The sequence below is a fragment of the Mobula birostris genome, chromosome 6 (assembly GCF_030028105.1).
Source record: "Mobula birostris isolate sMobBir1 chromosome 6, sMobBir1.hap1, whole genome shotgun sequence".
Taxonomy (NCBI): domain Eukaryota; kingdom Metazoa; phylum Chordata; class Chondrichthyes; order Myliobatiformes; family Myliobatidae; genus Mobula; species Mobula birostris.
In genome coordinates, this window is record NC_092375.1 from 135434735 (window position 1) to 135457834 (window position 23100).

Below are 23100 nucleotides of genomic sequence, written 5' to 3' on the forward strand. Positions count from 1 at the left end.
GAAAGGAGTGGTTCTATTAGACAGACGCAGCACGGTTTCAGAAAAGGCAGGTCTTGTTTGACAAACTTCCTGGAGTTCTTTGAGGACATAATGAGTGCAGTGGATAGAGGGGAACAGGCGGATGTCATATACTTGGATTTCCAGAAGGCGTTCGATAAGGTGCTGCACAAGAGACTTATAAATAAGATATCGATGCATAGAGTCAGAGGAAGTGTATTGGCATAGATAGTGGAATGGTTAACCAATAGAAGGCAGAGATTTGGTATAAATGGGTGTTTCTCCAGTTGGCAGTCAGTGGTGAGTGGGATGCCGCAGGGGTCAGTGCTGGGCCCGCATCTGTTTACCATTTACATTGATGATTTGGAAGAGGGGACTGAGTGTAGCATAGAAAAATTTGCTGATGACACTAAAAATGAGTGGAAAAGCAAATTGTACAGAGGATGTGGAGAGTCTGCAGAGGGATATAGATAGGTTAAGTGAGTGGGCCAAGGTCTGGCAGATGGAATACAATGTTGGTAAATGCGAGATCATCCACTTTGGAAGGAATAGTAGAAGAGCAGGTTATTATTTAAATGGTGAAAAATTGCAGCATGATGTTGTGCAGAGGGACTTGGGAGTGCTTGTTCACGAATTGCAAAAAGTTGGCTTGCAGGTGCAACAGGTTATTAAGAAGGCAAACGGAATGTTGGCCTTCATTGCTAGAGGGATTGAATTCAAGAGCAGGGAGGTCATGCTGTAATCATACAGGGTACTGGTGAGGCCACACCTGGAGCACTGTGTGCAGTTCTGGTCTCCATACTTGAGGAAGGATATATGGCTTTGGAGGCAGTGCAGAGGAGGTTCACCAGGTTGATTCCAGGGATGAAGGGGTTAACCTATGAGGAGAGATTGAGTTGTCTGGGACCATACTCTCTGGAGTTCAGAAGAATGAGAGGGGATCTTATAGAAGTATACAAAATTTTGAAAGGGATATGTAAGTTAGAAGTAGGAAAGTTGTTTCCATTGGAAGGTGAGACTATGGGATGTTGCGTCAAGATTCAGGGGAGAAGATTTAGGACGGAGATGAGGAGAAACTATTTTTCCCAGAGAGTGGTGAATCTGTGGAATTCTCTGCCCAGGGAAGCAGTTGAGGCTTCTTCACTAAATATATTTAAGAAACAGTTAGATAGGTTTTTACATAGTAAGGGAATTAAGGGTTATGGGGAAAAGGCAGGTAGATGGAGCTGAGTTTACGGACAGATCAGCCATGATCTTATTGAATGGCAAGGCAGGCTCGATGGGCTGGATGGCCTACTCCTGCCCCTATTTCTTATGTTCTATGTTCGCTTCCTCAAGCTTGTTCTGGTTCACTCTCCCATTTCTACAAACCTCGACTCTGCTTTCCTCAGCTTCACCCTCTACACATCAACTTTCACTTCTTCCTTCCACAACAAACTTCCATTGTCTGAGGACGACACACCAAACTTTGCCTGCAGATAATTGGTGACACGGCCTCAAATGATTTCTGTTCAGAGGAGGTCTTTTTGGGAAGTGAGTTGTTTAAACTGAGGTGCAGAACATTTGCTTTGGATATCTCTTACAACAAAGATTTTCATTCCATGAAAATTCTTGGAGATCTCCCGAAGTGCCTTCCCGCCCTCCCCATTTCTCCTTGCAATTTTATTCTTGAGGCCTTATTCCCCACTGACTGACCAATAGATCCCATCAACAAATAGGAATGAAACGTGTTCTGTACAGTATTCTTAAGGCAAAATGTATGGACAAGTAATCTAGCACCCAAATCACAAGGAATTCATGAAAGCGTTCTCAGGCCATGACCTAACCATTTTCCCCTGACTCTCGCTCCAATATAAACAGAGATTATTACTGATAACCTCACTATGAGTTTAATTCACAATTGCTCAGATAATGGAACAGGCCACACTCATGCTGCAACATCTGGACGAACTGCAAAGTGGGAATACTCAGGCCTGTGAAGAACCAGATGAGGTTATGTACTTACATGCAAACTAGGATGATATGTCAAGAGACCGTTATCACACAGCGTTACATATTTCTTCTTCCATTCTTTGTTAAGTGACTTCCCACTCCTCTTAAGCAGCATTCCCTAAAACAAATGAAAAAGTAGATTTAAGAAAGCAATTGTATGTTTTTCCCAGGAGAGTCCATTTCAGCACAAAACGATCTCAGCTACCTCTGCTTTGTTGCTCTACAATCCATGATATTCTGCAATCAAATTTTTGTTTTTAAAACTCTGAATTTGAAAGCCCTGAATGCACCCACTGGATATTATTTCCAGCCCCTAGAACAGCATCCAGAATATCCTGTGTCAGTCTCAGGGCTAAATCACTGTACCCCCACTTTACCTACCAACCCAATCACCTTTGGGATATAGGTGGAAACTGGAGCACCCAGAGGAAAGCCACAAGGTCACACTGAAAAGGTGCAAAGTCCACACAGAGAGCACCAGACACTAGAATTGAACCTGGGCTTCTAGGCTCTGAGCCAGTGGTTCTACTCGCTATGTATTACCCCTAATGGCGTATTCTGTTCCAGAGCAGTTAAACCTCTCACCTTAATTAAAAACAAAATCCACCTTAGCCACTTTATCAGGTAAACCTGTGCACCTGCTCACGAATGCAAATATCCAAACAACCAATCAAGTGGCAGTAACTCAATGCATAAAAGCATGCAGGCATGGTCAAAAGGTCCAGCTGTTATTCAGGCCAAACATCAGAATTGGGAAGAAAAGTGACCTAAGTGACTTTGACTGTGGAATGATTGTTGGTGTCAGATGGGGCGGTTTGAGTATCTCAAAAACCGCTGATGTCCTAGGATTTTCATGCACAACAGTATGAGAACAGTATGAAAAGCAAAAAAAAAAAAGATCCAGTGAGCAGCAGTTCTGTGGATGAAAACACCTTGTTTTGAGAGAGGTCAGAGAACGGCCGGACTGGTTCAAGGTGAGAGGAAGGTGACAGTAACTCAAATAACCACAAGTTACAACAGTAGTGTGCAGAAAAGCATCTCTGAATGTATGGCATGTCAAGCCTAACGTGGATGGGCTACTGCAGCAGAAGACCATGAACGTGTACTCAGTGGCCACTTTATTTACAGGAGGTATCTAATAAAGTGGTTCTGAGTGCACAGGACTGGTAATAGAGGAATGCTGCACAGACATCATCCTTCTATTTCATCTGTCATTACTATCAAACACCACTGTGGGTACTTCACCAGATAGTGACTGCAACTTTAAGCATAGGACATTGCACTGAACTTCAATGAGTTTGCAACCTCATGATAATGCTGGGTCACTTCACAGAGATCAGGAGCAAAAAACCTGCCTTATTTTCTCACAAACACGAGGAAATCTGCAGCTGCTGGAAATTCAAGCAACACACACAAAATGCTGGTGGAACGCAGCAGGCCAGACAGCATCCATAGGAAGAAGCATAGTCGACGCTTCAGACCGAGATAGATACTGGGATAGTGGGAAAGCAAACAAACTGAAGGCGAAATCGAAGGGAAATTTGGACAGATGGTATTTAGAGAAAATTAAAACACTTCTTTTCATTTTCTATGGTCATCATCATCATGGCTAGACCATGGTAAACATGGTGACATCTCCTGGTGAGACCATGGTAAACATGACAACCTCTCCTGGTGATACCATGGCAAACATAACACCTCTTGGTGAGACCATGCTAAACATGCTAACAACTCCTGGTGTGACCATGACTGTTCGATTAACTTCTATTTTGAAAAAAGAGGACTGGCAAAATAATTAAATCAGAATGCAAAGGGTGGTAGAGATACAAGTAGAAGAGGAAAAAGGTAAAGAGGTTAGGGAGAGTACTCCAAAATAGAAGAGAACTCAATTGTGGAAAACGAGGGAGAGATAGGTCAGTTGGGTTGAGAAACTGCAAAATAACAAATATCAGTGTTGGCGATTTTCAGCGGGGAAGTAGGAAGTTGGGTGGAAATTGCTGCAGATCAATGAAGAGTAGAACAATGCTGGTCTGCAAGGATTGAGTATTTGTCTCAATCAGGTCAATGATAAGCGGAGGACCTGTCAGCAAGACTTATGGAACTGTGTAAAAGTTGTGAGGTTAACAAAGGTGGAGAATGAAGGACTGGTGGGGATAGTGTTAGAAGAATCAGATCTAAAAAAAAGACATAGAAAGCTGGGATACTGGATGCAGCAAGTGGTTCCTCCAAGATGTAGGTTGGTTCTGAGGTTCACAAACTAACCTACTGCCAATATCGAATTAGAAAACCATCACAGGTGGGGGATCTACTTATGTGCCATTGAAAAGCAAGGGCTATGCTTTATGCTTTGGCAGAGTAGACTTTGATTCTCGGCTGGAGCAGAGTGACCTGCCTGTCAATACTCCAATAAAAAGTGACATTCTATTCTGGATCCTAACTGAAGAAAAGATCAATTTATGTCAGACATTTCATCACCTCACAGTGACCAAAGTGGTCTACAGGTAAAACTTCATAACGTATTTCATGTGTCACATGGTCTACCTTGTTGTTCAAGTACCATAATGCTAGAAAAAAATCAAATGAGTGACAATCATTCAATTTTGCAGTTTCAGAGGGAGTGAGAGATACATTCAGAATAAAGGCTCTTCAACCCAGTCTGTGCCCAGCATCAAGCACCCATCTTTACTCTAATCCTAGCGAAACCCATTCTGCTTTCCTCACATTCCCAGATTCAACCACTCATCCCCACACAGAGCAATTTCTGGCTGTAACCTGTACCTGTATCTCTTTCTCTTTAGGATGCGGGAGGAAGTTGGAGAACCTGGGGGAAACCATGCAGTCACAGGATGAACATGAAAATTCCACACAAACAACGTCAAAAATCATTATTGAACACAGGCCTTTTGACTCATGATATTGTGCTAACTCTTTAACCTACTCCAAGATCAATCTAATCCTTCCATCCCACATAGTCCTCTATTTTTCTTTCATCCATGTGCCTATCTAACATTTTCTTAAATATCCTTAATGTATCTACATGCACCATCACCTCTGGCAGGGTGTACCATGCATCCATCACTCTGTATAAAAAAACTGACCTCTGATATCCCCCCTAAACTTTCTTCCGAACACCTTAGAGTTACGCCCCCTCGTATTAGCCATGGAGCCGAGAAGCAGTGGCTCTACTCGTTGTACCACTGTGCCAGTCCTTGCAAAGCTTTCCAAAGCACTTTACAGTCACACCAAGCAAAGTCTTTACATCTTTGTTGAGTATATGGGTTTTTTCCCTGAGTACTTGCCAGCACAGAAACCAGTGTTAATCAATTCACTCCATACAATGTGACGAATGGCAGAAGCACGGGATAGAACAAAGATTATGGGATTAGACAGCAACCCAGCTACTTTACTAACAACTCAAACTCTGGAACTAGTAGACCTTTTATTAAACTACTTATGAACAGGAGACATTTAGAGGGTGGTGAGCCAAATGCCTGCAAATAGGACTGGCTCAGGGAGACACCTTGGTCAGCAGGGGCACGTTGGGCTGAAGTGTAAGTTTCCGCGTTGTAGACACCATGTTCCAAAGCAGTTCCTAACAGCCACTGACAATGTGGAAGAGTGCCAAGGGATTACATCCACAATTACCAACAACACAATGGAGATGCCACCAGCAATTTCATTAAGCTGAATTGCTCATCAATAATCTGCTCACTGATATTTAGCTTAGATTTTAACACAGTAACATGTGGCTCAAAGGTTGGGATTTTACAGGTGACAATGAGTCGGGATCAAGCTGCCCTGGGAAAGTGAGATGCTCATGAGAGTAAAGGAACAAATACCACCACCACCAGCCCCCCCCACCCACTGCCCCGGGCTGGAATCATATATGGCACAAAGGAAGATGGCTGTTGGAGCCAAGGATGTCTGCCCCAGGACGTGAATGCAGGAATTTCTCAGGACAGCATGCTGCATCAGCTACACATAATGAATTACAAAAACCTTACAGTTGGCCCTCCTTATCCGCGAGTTCCGCATGTGCGAATTCAACCAACCGCGAATTGAGAAAACCCGGAAGTGCTCTTCTAGCACTTGTTGTTCGAACATGTACAGACTTTTTTTTCTTGTCATTATTCCCTAAACAATACAGTATAACAACTATTTACATAGCATTTACATTGTATTAGGTATTATAAGTAATCTAGAGATGATTTAAAGTATACGGGAGAATGTGCGTAGGTTATCGTGGATCGGGATCGAAAAAATCCCGGAAGTTATCTTACTAAGTAAGTCGGAACAGATACATCCGGTATTATTTAGCGTCAGTTAGTCAAATGTTTGTCTTAGTATAAAGTATATATTTTACCTTTCTATGCAGGTAAAACACTTAAGAAACGTATGTTTCAGTGCCGGACTCAGGAATGGAAATTCCTGAGTTCGATCCAGTGACAGACCGCTCCCGAGCACTCTTCATCCCGGCCAGGTTGATGTGAAGGATCAAAAACCCAAAACCCCAAAACCCAATAATTAAACCACTGCGTTGCTTAAAAAATAATTGTTGCTTTAATTGGGGCAGGGCTTTTCCCACTTTATCCTTTAAAATTGTTCCGATCGTTGACCGACTGCAGCCTAATGCTCTTCCAATGACCGATGGCGTTTCACCTCTTTCCGATCGCTTTATTATTTCCACTTTATTTTAAATTGCGACCATGGTTATTTTTGTGAACAGAAACACTGCCGATTCAGAGCTCCACCGCCGGGTCCTAATGCCCACCGCACTGAGACAGGGTAAATAAGGTCCGGGGTTCTGCTGGGTCCTAAGGTCCACCGCATTTAGAGGGGTTGAATAAGGGACTTGAGCATCCACGTTTTTTGGTATCCGCGAGGGGTCCCAGAACCAATCGCTCGCGGATACGGAAGGCCGACTGTATTTCGGTCTTTGCCAACCAATATTTTAAGTTTAAAGATTAGCTTAATTTGTCACACACATATCGAAATATTGAAATGTACAATGAAAAGTGTTATTTTGCCTCAATGACCAACACAGTTCGAGAAGTGCTGGGGGCAACTCACAGGTGTTGCCGTGCTTCCAGCATCAACATAGCATGCACACAACTTACTAACGCTAACCTGTACATCTTTAGAGTGTGGGAGGAAACTGGAGCACCAGAGGAAACCCACTGAGTAAGAGAAGAATGTACAAACTCCTTACAGACGATAGTGGGAATTGAACCCCAATCTTAAAGCTGATGCTGCACAAGCATCACACTAACTGCTACACCTTGTCTGGGTTTTTCCAGGCAAAGTCAGCTTTCAATTGTCCACCCCTAACTGCCATTGAGACAGTAGCAATGTACTGCCTTCTCGAATCACTGCAGTCCCCGTGATGTGCATGTTCCCACCCCTGGGAGTACCAGGGCATTGACTCAGCAACAGTGAAGGAATGGTGACATATTTCCATTTCAGGATGGTGCGTGAGACCTGGAAGGCAACTTCCATGTGGAGGTGTTCCTATGCTTTTGCAATCCTTGTCTTTCTAGCTGGTGGGATTGTAGGTTTGGAAGATATTCTCAAAAGAGTCCTGATGAGTTTTGCGGTGTGTCCTACTTCCACAAGTGCTTAGTTGTTGAAAAGTATCACTTTCTTTCCAGTTCAATGTGCTATCTATTGATTGCCAACTGTGGCTCAGTGATAACACTCAGAATGAGGAGATTAGTCAAAGTAAATTTATTTTCGCAAAATATGTATATGTCACCCTATACTACCCCATGATTAATTTTCTTGCAAGCATTTACAGGAAAATAAAGAAATACAATAAAATTTATGAAAAAACTATACATAAACAAAGACTGACAAACTAATATGCAAAAGAAGAAAATATGTGTAAACGTACATACAAATAAACGAACAAATAAATAAATAAATAATGAGGACATGAGTTGTTGAGTCCTTGAAAGTGAGTCTGTAGGTTGTGGAATCAGTTCAGAGTTGAGGTGAGTGAAATTATCCACACTGGTTCGGGAACCTAATGGTTGTAGGGTAACGTCTGTTCCTGAACCTGGTGGCGTGGGACCCACAGTTCCTATACCCCCTGGTCGATGGTAGCAGTGAGAAGAGAGCATGGCCTGGATGGTAGGGGTCTTTGATGATGGATGCTGCTTTCTTGTGGCAGTGTTCTTTGTAAGTGTGCTCAATGGTGGTGAGGGCTTTGCCTGTGATAGACTGGATTATGTGATCAAGTTCCCCTCCTGAGACATAAGCACACAATTTAGACAGACACTTCACAGCAGCATTGGATTTAAAAGCCTGCAGCAACAAATTATGGTATGACAATTGCTCTACATTTGACCACAAGAAACTGCAGTGAGATGTGGACACAGCTCCACACATCATGGCAAATCAGCTTTCCCTCCATGGACTGTCTATACTTCTCGCTGCCTCAGTAAAGCAGACATCATAATTAAAGACCCCACGTATCCTGGACACACTCTCCTCTTCTCTCTTTTATCGGAAAGAAAATACAAAAAATCTGAAAGCATGTACCACCAGGCTCAAGGTGTTATAAGAGTATTAAATGGTTCCTTAGTACAGCAAGATGGACTCCTTTTCTCATGATTTACCTTGTTAAAATTATTACGATGGCAGGGTAGCGTAGCAGTCAGCTCAAAGTGTTACAGCACCAGCGATCATCGACCTGGGGTCAATTCCCACCGCTGTTTGAATGTTCACCCTTTGACCATGTGGATTTCCTCTGGGTGCTCTGATTTCCTTCCACATTCCAAACATGTACAGGTGGAGTTGGTGAGTTGTGGGCATGTTATGCTGGCGTCAGAGGTCTGGCTACATTACAGGTTGCCTCCAGACTGTCTTTGCCTTTGCTGCAAACAATACATTTCACTCTATGTTTCAATGTACATGTGACAATAACGGTAATCCCTTTTCTTTCTTGCACTTTGTTTACCTGCGCTGCACTTTCTGTCCGCTGTTTATCCCTCTCTTGCCTGACCTGCTGAGTTCCTCCAGCATTGTGCGTTGCTCTGCACTTTCCCTGTTGCTGTTACAGTTTATTCTGCATTGCTCTTGTTTATCCTTTCTACCTCAATGCACTATGTAATGAATTGACCTGTATGAACAGTATGCAAGACACGCTTTTCACTGTATCTCGGTACGTATGACAATAATAAATCAATTCCAATTAAATCCGATTACATCTAAAAGTATCTTCAGAAGCAGCAACACATTCAGCAAATAATGATAAAATGAACATGTAACTGCTTCATGGTGAGGGGTAGTGTCTGCAGAAAAGTCTGTACCAGTGTAAGCACAAGCAAGCTTGCAATTAGTACCTTTGCATTGTTACGTATTCACAGAGAAAGTAAGACAACAGAGTAGTAAGATTAAGTGTTTTTACTGAGTCACACTAGTAATGGTGCACGCTTACAGTATGGGAGCTACAAACCGGATCTGCCCAGATGAAAACATGCACACTCGAAAGACCGCACTAAAAGAGAGAGCCCTCCATGCATAGGAGGACCAATCGATAAACCGCGTGATCAATTGGTTGCAAGTGCACTTGCCCTGTTCTTGCAACTGGTCCGATACGGTTCATAAATGATCCAACAATCCATCTCCACCACCCAGACAGAAATGGGTTCTCCAAACATGCTTGCAGCGAGACGATTCTTATCAGTAAGATGCTCGCAACTTCAAGGAATCGTTTACAGATCTGTCAGAGGATGCTTATCATTACATCGTGTTTTGGGTGATATGATGGCTCCCTTGCTTATCTGATCTGAAAGAATGTCTTTGAGCAGTTTACAGATAGGTTGCATTCAGCCCAAGGGCTGAAGGGATCAATTTTACATCACATTGAGATTATTCTGGCTCTAGCCTAGTCAGATGTAATTTTGTAAACTAGTCGGGGACATTGGCCATTGTAAGAACCTTGAACCAGGTCAGAATTAATTTGCTCTGGATGATTTTGCAACTCCTAAGCATGCATCTAACTGCTAGTTAGATGCATGCTTAGGAGTTGCAAAATCATCCAGAGCAAATTAAACTCGGGGATGGGGAAAAAAAGGTGAAGAGTAAAATTTAAACTTGCAAGTTCATAATGTCAAATGTGAATTTCCTGCTACGGAACTTTCCCTCGCTCCAGAGGCTCAAACACAAAGATCAAAGTGCTGAACTTCAAAAGCTCTATCCACAGATCTGGGGCACAAATGTTATAAGGGAAAATAAATAATGAAAAATGTAAAGAAAATAGCAAGAAGGTGCCTAACAAAAAATGAATCACAGATAAACCAGGCAGGGTAATGCTTGGAAAGAAAGGCTGCTAAGAAAACACGTAAAATCAGAAGGCAAAAAAAGACTTGCATTACCTTGGGACATTCCCAAAATAGTTTTCACTGAGTGGAGCTCTTGGAAGAATTTCTAAAATTTCAGATGTGTAACAAACAATTTCTTCAGAAATTCCCCACTAAAACTGCTACATGAAAACAACTGAGTGACGTTGTGTGATGGATTGATGATGGATTAAAGGAATGATGAAATCACAGAAAGATAAAACCACATGGGGCCATTTGGCCCAATCGAATCAAAGTCCTCCATGCAACAGCAGCATATCGCTATTCATGTACCTCTGCCAATTTTCTTCCCTTGTAAGCTTTTGCCCTGTTCAGTTTTGAATGCTGCACACAACTCTCAAGATGTTTGAATAGCTTCTTCACTGATTAAGAGTGAGGTCTCTGCTTTAATTTCTTATCCAAAATACAGGCCCTTCAACAGTGCAGCACTCCCTCACAATCAGCTTCGATCCTTGTGCTCAAGCCGCTGCAGTGGGAAAAAGTTCCAAATTCCGAGTCAGGAACGCTGCCCAATGAATCATATTTGACACTAGGAATCTGCGAGACTGCAAGTCTGAATTTACTCCCCCCACCCTTTTTTCCTCTTCCCCCAGTTTAATTTGCTCTGGGAAGGTTAATGGCTAACTCTGCTCTGAGTGGGCACAGGGTGGAGAGCACATCCCACAGTCAGCTTCTAGATTCCCTGCGAATCATCAATTCCCATTATTGTACCCATGGGGAAAAGGCAAAAGCTGAGCCTTAAGTCTACAATACTTAAATAAGCAGAAAACATTTTGTATTAAAATCTTGTATATATAACAAATGTAACTAATATCTGAAATCTATCACTCAGCAATGCACCGTACCCACCAGCAATGATAAAACACTGCTCATAAATTTATATTAAAACTCTGCTCAATAGCAATTATTTACCAACAAAGATTTATTGATTGCGCTTGCCACCAGAGATCTGTGCTAACTGAGCCAATCAGTCAGGGAGGTTGAAGCATGCGGGTGCCAAAGGGCAGTAACTCACACTATCAGGTTAAATCCCTTTGATCATTACAGCAACAGCACAAACAACTGATGATGAGTGGTGTGAAACTCTCCCCGGGGACCGTCCTTTGCACACGAGGTGGTGCTCAGATTGCTCCCAGGGAGCAGTGCCCACCAATTAAAACTCCATCACTTGCCCTTCAGCACCCGAGTTAGTCAACAGTGTGCAATGTAATATATTACATATTTATCTAAGAGGAAATAACAAAGGCAACACTGCCAATAAGGACTCAGATGAAAGCGATGCTGAGGTGGTTTATCATCTGCAACATGGGGACTGTTATAATTTTTGCTCCAATTCAGCTAACGTTTGGGATGTATTCTATCAAATTTTCCCTTCGTTGTTGCCTTTTCTGGACTCTCCCACCTTCACTTGGGAACCATTGATAGTCTGGATCAAAGCCCTCACCAGAACTGAAAGTGGAGGCGGCAAGGTGGTGGTGGTGGAGGGAGGAAGGAGAGAGAGAGAATAAAATGGATGAGGGGAGTGGAAAGTTGGAAATGGTTAGTGGACTGTGGAGGAATGCAAGATGACAGGCTGGTTGCGCCACTGTAAAGGAGAAAAACAGGGGTGGAGTTAGGAGATAGCTGGAGTACCAACATGCTTTTTCCTCAACGAGCTGTGGGATCTGTATAACTGGAGGGACCTGACAGAGGTGGATTAAATTTTGGAAGACTTGGAAGCTGAAGGCAACTGGAACTGGTACAGTAGAAGCGTTGAGGCCTGAGGCCATGACCATACTGAATGATGGGAGAGTTCAAGGGGCCGAATGGCCTACTGCCCCTATTTTGTTTTACATGTGTCTGGTTTTCCTGAATTCCTGCCACTTCCTTTCCCTCTCAAAGTCCCATCCACTCCCCTTTGAGTCTTCTGCCACTTACATACACAAACGGGCAACCGGGGGGCCAATTAACCCAGGACAGAATTCTGGCAAGCGGGAAGAAACCAGAGCACCCATGCAGTCACAGGAAGAGCATGCAAGTTCTGCAGAGACAGTGTTGGATTGAGCGCAGGTCACTGAACCGGTGAGGTGGCTGCACTACCTGTTCTGGCACAATGCCACTGAAAGGTCCCCTCTTTTTTATTTCAAGTCAGGTCAGCCCACTTCATGCCCTAGCTAATATCTCTCTCTCTCTCATACTACATCAGCAATTCTTCTGCTGTTCATGAAAACTTGCCGCTCACAAATGAACTGCTGTGCCCTGCACACCAACACCAGTAACAACTCTAAAGATATCTGAGCAAAATACTGGAAATACTGAAGTCTGAAAACAAAATGGAAAATACTAGAAATTCTCAGCAAGTCAGACAGGATTTGTGCTGAGAAGAACGGAGTTAATGTATCAGGTAATTAACACTTTGGTAGAAGTTCATTCAAAGCAGAAAATTGTTAAGTAGGTTTCTCCAGCTTAGCCACTGCCTGGTTTGCCAAGAAGTTCCAACATGTTCTGCTTTCATTATACAAATACAAGTCTTATGTCCTTTATCATGTTTTCCATTATAAATCATGAATATTTTATGCAGTTAGTGAATGGCCTTGGATTCCTGCAGTGGTAGTTTTTTTTTGACTGGTCATATTTAAACTTGTGAAGGCAAATGATGTGCTCACCAGGTGACTGAAAACCATGCTACAAGATTGCTTTTGATTACATGAGATGGTATGAATGGGATTAAGATTATAATCTACTCTCTAGGTACATCAACCGTTAGAGGAAGGAATGAAAACCTAATTAAAAGCACAGAGTAGTTGCTGAGCACCTTAATTACTTTCAGGGGTCAGAACAAGTTCGATCACTTGTTCTGACATTGCTCACAGCTCCTTTTGCTTTTCTAGAACATTGCAACCCATTAAAGAACACCCACTAAGCAAATAACATTTCTCATGTTTTGCTGAGAACATATTAATTTAACAATTCACCATGATTAGATATAAAATTTTGAAACAGAGCTCTCAAAAGCTTGGATACACATTAAAAGTGACCAAATACTTGGACAGAATGCAGCAGTAATCTGATCTATATTTAAAATAAGAGATCAGCTTTATTTTTCACATATACACTGACACATCAAAACGTACGGTGAAATGCATCGATGACTGTGCCAGGCAGCACACTAGTGTTACCATGCTTTCGGTATCAACAAGGCATGCCCACAACCCACTAACCCTAAACCATATGTTCAAAGTAACACAAAATTTATTATCAGAGTACATACATGTCACCACATACAACCCTGAGATTTTTTTTCCCTGCAGGCATACCTAGCAAGTCTATAGAACAGTAACTGTAAACAGGATCAACAGACAACAAACTGGGCAAATGCAGACATAAATAAATATCAATGAATAACAACAGCATGAAATAACTAGATAAAGAGTCCTTCAAGTTAGATCATCGGTTGTGGGAAAACTAGAAATAGAATGAGTGCAGCTATCCCCTTTTGTTCAAGAGCTTGATGGTTGTTGAGTAGTAACTGTTCTTGAACCTGGTGGTGCCTTCTACCCGATGGGAGCAACAAGAGCATGACCAGCAGTGAGGATCTTTGATGATGGATGCTGATTTTCTACAGCAATGTTTCAAGTAGATGTGCTCAATGGATGGGAGGGCTTTACCCATGATGTACTATAGGCCAAATCCACTGTCTTTTGCAGGATTTTTCACTCAAAGGCATTGGTGTTCTCATACCAGGCCGTAATGCAGCCAGTAAGCACACACTCCACCATGCATCTACAGAAGTTTGCCAGGGTTTTCGATGACATGCCGCACCTCTGCAGACTCCTGAGGAAGTAGAGGTGCTGCCCTGCTTTCTTTGCGTTTACATTTATATGATGGGTTCATGACAGCTCCTCTGAGATAGTGACACCCAGGAATTTAAATGTACTGACCCTCTACAACCCTGATCCTCCAATGGACCTCTGGTTTCCCTCTCTTGAAGTCTACAGTCAGTTCCTTGGTCTTATTGACATTGTTATTACACCACTCAGACAAGTTTTCTATCTCCCTCCTCTAATGTCTTTAGAATGTGGGAAGAAACCACAACACCCAGAGGAAACCCACATGGTCATGTGGAGAATATACAAACTCCTTACAAGTAGTGGCAGGAATTGTACCCCGATTGGTGAAAGCTGGCACTGAAAAGTGATTGCGCTAATTGCTATGCTACTGTGTTGCCCCAATTCATGCATTACTTACGTGAAATACTGAGTTTTCCTTTCTGGTCTGTAACATTAATTGACCCTTAATACGTGAAATGATCTTGAGCACTTATTATAGTCCCATTTTAACTCAGCTTCTCGACATCTTCAGTTTCGTTATCAAACTTCAGAGTCGGTGCTAGAAAGAAACATACAGGCAAAGCAATTTGCTTTCACCTGGTCGGCCAGTGCAGGGGATGAAGCTTTTAATGCACTCGGTGAAGCATTTGTAAACAACATTTAAGATTGCTTTACACCTGTGCTAAGGAAATCCTCATCCACAAAGGCTGTTATAAAGAGAGGCAACCAAGACCTCTTGTGAACCACGGCTAAAGCACTCAGTGGTGATACACAGGTATAGCAGACTAGAAAGTTCATTCTCTTGGCCATGAGCAGCTGGAATGTCAGGCGTGGTAGTTCCATAAGCTGTGCCCTCTCTCAGAAGGTTGGAGAATGAGGACTGACCTCCTCATCATTATCCTGGTCACTTCCTCTCTCAATGCTATGTTCATCATACAACCTGCTCATCAAAGCGGATACAGACGGAGCAAGATCCGAGTCCTAATGGGGGGAAGCAATCTTGTTTAAATTAAAAACTGAGGTAAAACACTCTACTGGTTAAAAAGGCAACCGCCAGTAAGTGTTGTGCCACTCATTGTGATTGACACACTTCAGTCCTAACGATGGTGGTCTGAATGGTTTATTACATTAAAACACATCTCCCCCGCCTTGTCTCCGCACAACTGGAACTGTCATACTGGGAGATTGTGAAGAATACAAATGTAATGTACCCACAGTTCAGCTAATGGGATTTGACACAGGCTTTAAGTTTAATGAAGAAAGTTGCCAGTAGCAACAAAACTGTCACTGCTTGCAAAGTGCAATTAATAAAGGCTCCGACAACATTACTCCAGACTACAGCCGGCTATAGGTACCCTTAGTTCAAGCTGTGCTAAATTAGCTGACCAATTTTTCTTAAGTATCTGCACCATTTACAGAGCAATTTATTCATTCCTAGTCTGCCACTGGCACTCAAATGGATGTAGTTTTGCATCTAAGATGGACATCAGGTGTGACTCATTTCAATGCATTGTGGTATTTTTGTCAGATAATGAACAGGTTATCACTGTTCCCGATTTATAAACATTCAAGAAAAAAAATACAGCGACTGAAACACAGCCTCATGGTTCCTCACTGACACAAGATGATTAAATCTCACAATTCATCATGGCACATACACTACTCTAATTGCTCCATAGATTAGGGGAATTAGATGATATAATGGCTCAACAAAATTCTGTTTTCTGCTCTAGAACCTGGAGGCAGATACAGCCCAGAGGTCCAGCCATACAGCTATTACACCCTTGAATTTAAGATGTAAACCATTTTCAACTAAGCTCCACTGTATAAATAGTTTACAATTTAACACAGGTTTAGGGAAGATGTACACAGTAGTCAGCAAAAGCAATGGAAAAACACTGCTTTTCTGTAACTAAGGCTTATGAATACAGTTCAACAGTGAATGCACAAGTCCAGCCTGCATCACATCTAGGTAACTACACCTGGTTTGATGATTCTGATGAAGATCGACTGTACTCTTCTCTAAAGATGCTGCCTGGCCTGCTGAGATCCTCCAGCATTTTATGTATATTGGTTTGGATTTCCAGCATCTGCAGATTTTTTGTTTGTGGTTTGACGACATTCCTGTCAAATGCCTGAAGAGATGGTAGAGGCAGCAAATCTAAATAGGCCTCATTCACAGATTCACTATTATCTACACAATTGGTTAACAACCTCGAAGAACATTTAGGCAGACATAAATGTACGGTGATTCACTCTAAGGATTCTCCAAGTAACCTGTTACCACTCCTTCATACTACTGATGTCAATCAACTGACAATATCTTATCTTCCTTCTTCAATGAATGGGGTGCGGGTTGGGGAGTGGGAAGTTGATTACATTTGCTACTTTCCAGGCACCATTCCAAAATCGCGAATATTCTGCAAGATCTGAACCAATTCACTCATTAATTCTGAGTATTCAAGGGTCAAGGCCTGGGGACTTTTTGGATTCAGTTTTCATTTCTCCAATAATTTCACCAAAGCTAACCAACTGTATAAAGAGCTCTTTCATCTTCCTAGACCCTCAGTTCTCCACATTTCCCAGAGTGTCTTTAGAAGACAGCCAAGAACAATGTTAAATAACTCTTATTTTCTTTTTCCCTATTGCAGTTTCTCCCGCTTCTGCCTGTAAGGGACCCATGCAGCCTTTCTTCCTTACTGCAGAAAAGTTCACAAGCTATTCTTATGTTTCCTGCTAGTTTATTCAGCACCTGAGGATAGTTATCAGCCTCTTTACAGAGCTAGCTTTACTTTCTGTTAGACAGGCTGTGAAACCAAGCCTACAGTTCCATTGGCAAGATGAAAGCCTGTGAAACCAAGCCTACAATTCCATTGGCAAGATGAAAGGGCCAACCATAAACACAAGAACATGGCTTTGCTGTTTAGAGGTAAAATTCCCGAAGATATTTCACAGGCCACGATCAATCGATATTTGACACCATTTTTGGACAGGTGACCAAAAGCACCATCACCAGTACATTTTATGGGATTCCCTCAAGGATGAAGAGAGCAACGTAGAGAACTTCAGAGCTACCAATGAAGGAGTGCTAGAAATTGGACATCAAGCTAGCGGAAGTATAATTAAAGATGAACCAATATAAATGCATACTGAGTTTCACACAAGCCAGGTTCTTGCTGCTTTAAGTATCTGTAAGTTTATTATTCCCCAATTTAACCACATGCTAGATGAAGACTAACAGACTGCTGGAACTGGATGCCAAGCTGTAATTTAATCCAGGGATTCAGGTGGTTTACACAATCATAAACACCCTAGAAGCCCTCAAAATCTTCTTTAAACTATAGAAAATGCAAAAATATATTGATCTATGGGATCCCTGGCCTTTGAATCCTCGAAGTAGGAGGAGGATCCAGAATGGTACTGAGAACTTTCAGGCTGAAAGCACATGGAATAAACAGCAGGAGCATCCCAACTCAAAACCACCTATCCTCCAATAACACCAAGTACCTCTTGACTCTGCAGGTCCCACAGTTATCTCATGAGGGTTTGCAAATAATTCATCTGGGATCCCAAGGAATACAAAGGGAAAAAGGAATGCTCTGAAATAATTAGTGGTGTGACAACAATTCTACCAATGATTTCACAAACCGGCAGCACTACCTTAGAAATTCATACTGTTCTCTTGACATGCCAATGAAGTCATGTCCACCCACCAAATACATTTTGAGTGGTACAGGAAAACAGGATGCTAACAATTTAAAGTCTGTGAAAATTTTGAAAAAAAACAGAATTTTCAGCAGGTTGGGAGGCATCTATGGGAAGAGAAAAAGAATCAATGCTTTAGGTCCAAGACATGGGCTGGCTACCTAAGTATTTCCAGTATTTTCAATGTCTGCATCAAAATGGATTTTGTTTTTTGTGTCTTTTCATAAAAAAAATTGTGTATAAATTGTTTTTCTTGTGGATGCTGCTTTCTGCCGGTGATGGTGCTCAATGTACCTGACTTTGGTTTTGTTTATAATCTGTGGGGGTGAACGAGAAAGTGTTGATCATGAAGGTCAGCACAGTGACGCAGTGAGTGGAGCTGCTGCCTCACAGATCTAATGAACTGGGCTTAATCTGCTTTCTCTGTGGAGTCCACCTGCCCCTCCCTCTGAAAGCTCCACTTCTCCTCCCTCCCCACCATCTCAAAATGATGCATTGGTAGGCTAATTGGTTACTGTGAATTTCTCCTGGAGTGTGGTAAAATCTGGGGAGAACTGGTGGGAACGTGGGAAGAAATGGGATTGAATATGAAAGGGTGTTTTGATGTGGTCTTCGTGGGCTGGACCAGTTTCTATGTTTTAGAACGCTATAAAATAGGGTCTATATACTCATAAACTTCGGCATTTTAACTGATCTACTAACTTCTGTGGATATAGCGATCCTTTAAAACAGTACTACAAATACACATATATGTCCACAGTAGGTTAATGTAACACTGTAAATAAGGATTGAGCATGTGTGCCCTCAAGACTGTAATTAAACTGCAGATTATTTTTCAAATCCAATACTTCACTCATGCTGTTAATAAACTCCAGATTAGAAATATCTAGTGTAGCCACAATCCCCTGGTGGTTGCCCTCTCACCCTGGAGAATACTGAACTTCCAAGATTCAGTAAAGACAAACACCAGAACCCAGACAGACACTCCAGAGTGGTTCTGAGGATACCTCTTCCCTCCTGATGAGATGACTACCTCTTTCATTTGGGGGTAAATTACCCAAGGTGCTGTTTTGGTTAGAAGCAGTAAAGTTATGCCCCGTGTCCTGGGACAATACTTATCACTCACTCTTTCACTGATAAGCAGTGATCTAAATGTGTTTCACACTTCTACTTCTGGGATCTTGCTGTGTACAAATCAGCTGCTGTGCTTCCAACCTTAAATTGATAACTTCACTTGAAAAGGACTTCTTTGGTAGGAAAGAGCTTTGGGATAGCCTGAGGTTCTGTAAGGAGCTAGATGAACGCAAATTTGTTTCCTTCTAGTAAATCTACTGACTGGATAGTAAGTGTGGAATGAGCAGGCTGTCTTAATGTGTCAATTCACATTGATCTCAGAAGAGAGCCAAGGGAGAACGTTCTCTGATAACCACACAAATTCACAAAACTACCAAACACAAAATCATGAAAATAGTAGGGAAAGAGAACTGAGGGAAAGAGGATTACTCAAAAAATCTGTAACAAGTACTTTCACAAAACAAATTACAAAGTTATTAAGGGAATCCATTTCCTGTAAATTAAACCATTGCATTGAAGAGACCAACTTCAAAGTATTTCAAACACACTTTGAAACTAGAGAATTTTAGGTAATCCTTCTGGCTCACCTTAAAATACAATTTAACCCTTGCATACATGGCCACTAGTTTAGGACTGTTTTGGAAATCTATGGAGAAAGTCAAACTGTGCACTGGCCCATAAAACAAATCTCATCATTTATGTAATTATATCTATCTGCACTAAATTTTGCCAATGACAAAGCTTGTGGATAAAGTAGTCAGAGTCTTTTTCCCAGGGTGGGAATGGCCAGATACTAGAGAGCATAATTGTAAAGTGAGTGTCTTGAACTTCTTCCAATATAGATGAAGGGTAATCCAGATTGATACATGATTTGATTGGCTAAAGAGGAATCAACTTCTGCGTAGGGGAAATTCTGAACAACCAGGCTTATCTTAAAATACTCGCCAAATCATTCAGAAATGACACCAGGAAACATTCCTTCACATAGAGAAAAATGGAAATTCTTTCCCAGAGCAGTAACTGAGTTCACCTGACAAATTTAAAACTGAGATTGAAGATTATTGTTAAGATAAGGGTATTAGACAGGGAATGGAATAGTAAGATGGAGATAAGATATGCACAGGCATGACCTAATCAAACAGGGCACAGTTAGAACAGGCTGAATGGCACATGGTGGGGTTTAGAAGCTTTCCGTCAACATTTGCGCCTCCAGTCACTACTAATTTTACAGTCTGCTTTTCATCCATAGTTTACGGCTGTGCATATCTGAAGTGTTTTACGGACCACACTTTCTGAATTATAAGCATGCCATGCTTCTCTTTCAGTTTCCTAAACTGCAGAACTTATAAAAGTAAGGCTCGGAATGCAAAACAGCCAGGAACATGAGAGGAAAGTACAGATAAAACAAGTTGGTTGATGGATCAATATAATGCATAAAAGAGGAAGTGCCCAACCAAAAGCTCATATTCCATGACAGCAAAAACAGAAACTAAGATGTTGGAAATCAGAAGTAATAATAGAAACTGCTGGAAAAGCTCCACTGGGCAGACAACATCCAGGAAAGAGTAACAGGAATCAACATTTGTATGCCAATGAACTTCCATCAAAACAAATTTAAAGTTGTTGAGAAAGGTGGAACTGGAGGAGAGAAGAAAAAAATGACTTTCCTTTCATCTCTACTTTTTCTCTCTGCAATTTTAGAACAGTTCCCTGACTTTGCCCAGTTCTTTTGAAAGATTAATTCTGTTTCTCCTTCCATTGTTGCTGTCTGACCCGATGTATATTTCCACTGTTTTCTGTTTATACATCAATTTCATATTTTATTAAATTTAACATTAACTTATCTTTATATGCTTGAATTCATCTTTAGAGATTTAGAAAACAAGTCAAAGATATTCGAGAGTAAAAGTCAGAAAGCCATGCCACAGCTGCGTAAAAGTTAAATTAGTCACTTCTGGAGTATTGTGTGCCAGGATATGAAGTCTTTGGAGAGGGCATAGAATAGATTCACTATGATGTTGCTTGGTTAGATTGTATCAGCTACAAGGTGAGATTAGACAAATAAATTATTTTCCCTGGAATGTCGGAAGATGAGAGGTGACTTGGTAGAGTATATAAAATTATAAGAGGCATAGATAAGGTAGTCAGAGTCTTTTTCCCAGGGTGGGAATGGCCAGATACTAGAGAGCATAATTGTAAAGTGAGTGGGGGGAAATTTAAGGGAGATTGGCGGAGGAAAGTTTTTTCATACACAGGGAGTGATAGGTGACTGGAATGTGCTGACAGGAGAAGTGTTGGAAATAAATATGATTACAATATTTAAGAGGCATTTAGACAAGCATATGAACAGCTGGCAGATGGGAATACATTAAGTTGGCATTATGGTCAGTCCAGAGATAACAGGCCAAAGGGCCTGGTTCACTGCTATAATGTTCTATGTCACACGGATTGTATATGCACGAGAGGCCTACTCTGGCTCATGTGAGCTAAATGTTGGAACTGTAAAGAAACTGGAGTGAATGTGAATGCAGGTAGCAAAGGAAGCAGGCAAGGTCCTTTAAATCCCAACAACCTAAGAAGAAAACAACTGTTTTTGTGGAATGAATACTTTCTGACTTGGTTTCTTTAAAATCTCAGACAGTAGTCCCTTTTGTCTTGAGCTGTCGGTAGCCAGTCAGTGCCAATGCAGGAAGATGGACAAATAGTGACAGTTCTGTCCTATCACCCAGCTGATCTGTAATAAGGCTTAACGTTACCTCCTATGGCTAATTCATCATCTGACCCCCAGACAGTCACTGTGATTGTAAAGCTCGCACACAACAAGGGAGAACTGACCACGGAATACAGAGAGAGGGTAGAGGCCTTAAGAAGAACAGTGATAAGTGCAACCTGTCAAGGCAAGGACAAAGAAGGGCAGGCCCCAGGGAGTGTGGAAAAAGAGGGAAAAAATCACTGCAACCAGTTTATCTGATGAGGGTTATGGGTAATTAATTATAAACTCAATTACCCAAACCTTACTTCAGCAGCCTCTATTCATTAACAGATAAAAAGTGAGCCTCTAGTACTTTCTCACAAACAATCAAGAACACAATCACTTTTGATTTGGTTCTGCCATTTAACCCTCTCAGATTCATAGTCTGGCATTCAGGTTTACAGTATGGTTACTGGAACACTGCAGGGTAATAACACTCAGTACAACCTTCACTGCCTTGGCATACAATCCACTGAAGGTTGCGCAAAAGATCATGGAATCAATTGCCGCAAGGAGACTTCAATACACAACTTGGCCAGGTTTCGGATTTTTTTTGGATGAGGAGTTCATACTCTGGCTTCCCAAACTGGTGTGCTGTAAAGGGCCCAAAGCACTTTTCAAATTGTATAGGGCACAGGACGTTTCCAATTCCTAGACTAATCTTTATCCCATCTCAAGATTACTGAAACTATTTGGTTATTCTTCCAAGAGGGCTACAACCTTGTTGTTGGGTTTGGATGCTTGTGTGCCTTGACCCAAAGAGCTATGTTGACTGGAGTCAGGGCTTTATGCCTGGTCATCCACGCAAACAGATGTAAGGTCATCCACGCAAACAGATCAAAAGGTAGAAGCTGGCTAAGAGTGGTCCACTGGTCCTACAGGTTCGGTGGTTCCGCGCAGGGATAACAAATCTGACTGGTCAAACAATACTGTTACAGAAACAGCAATGAAGAATCTTTCTACATCTGAGTGAGTTGGTATTCCTGAGTCTCCACCTGGGACTTGCATGACAGACAGTAGTAAAAACCGAAAGGAAGCTACTGTCATAATGAAGGAAGCTCTGAACACCAACAAGACCAAGACCAAAACTGACCGAGGACAGAAATGAAGGACCTTCATTGCTGCCCTAAACACCAGTGGCATAATGGGCAGTAAGTACTTGGTCATTACCTCAATGCAAATTATGGGACCTCTGTGTACAAAGTGACTGTAATGCATTTTGATATCGAACGACACAGTGAATGTGCAAGTTCTGCTTTCTTTATTAAGAATATGAGGGGCACAGTGAAGTTCCCAGTATGGGGGATGGTGAGGCACAGTGGGGCTCCCAATATGGGGTGGGGAACACAGTGGGGCTCCCAGTATGGGGGAGGGCGAGGGCACAGTGGGTCTCCCAATATGGGGGAGA

At 41.9% G+C, this 23100-nt stretch overlaps 1 protein-coding gene across 2 annotated transcripts in view; it reads right to left on the reverse strand.

The window, feature by feature from the left end:
- agap1 (ArfGAP with GTPase domain, ankyrin repeat and PH domain 1) overlaps window positions 1-23100 on the reverse strand; it is a 649964-nt gene that overhangs the window by 251026 nt on the left and 375838 nt on the right. For both annotated transcript variants that reach the window (XM_072261395.1, XM_072261394.1), the window contains exon 10: window positions 2003-2107. In XM_072261395.1, coding sequence (XP_072117496.1) covers window positions 2003-2107 — 105 coding nt within the window. The remainder of the gene's footprint in view (window positions 1-2002; window positions 2108-23100) is intronic.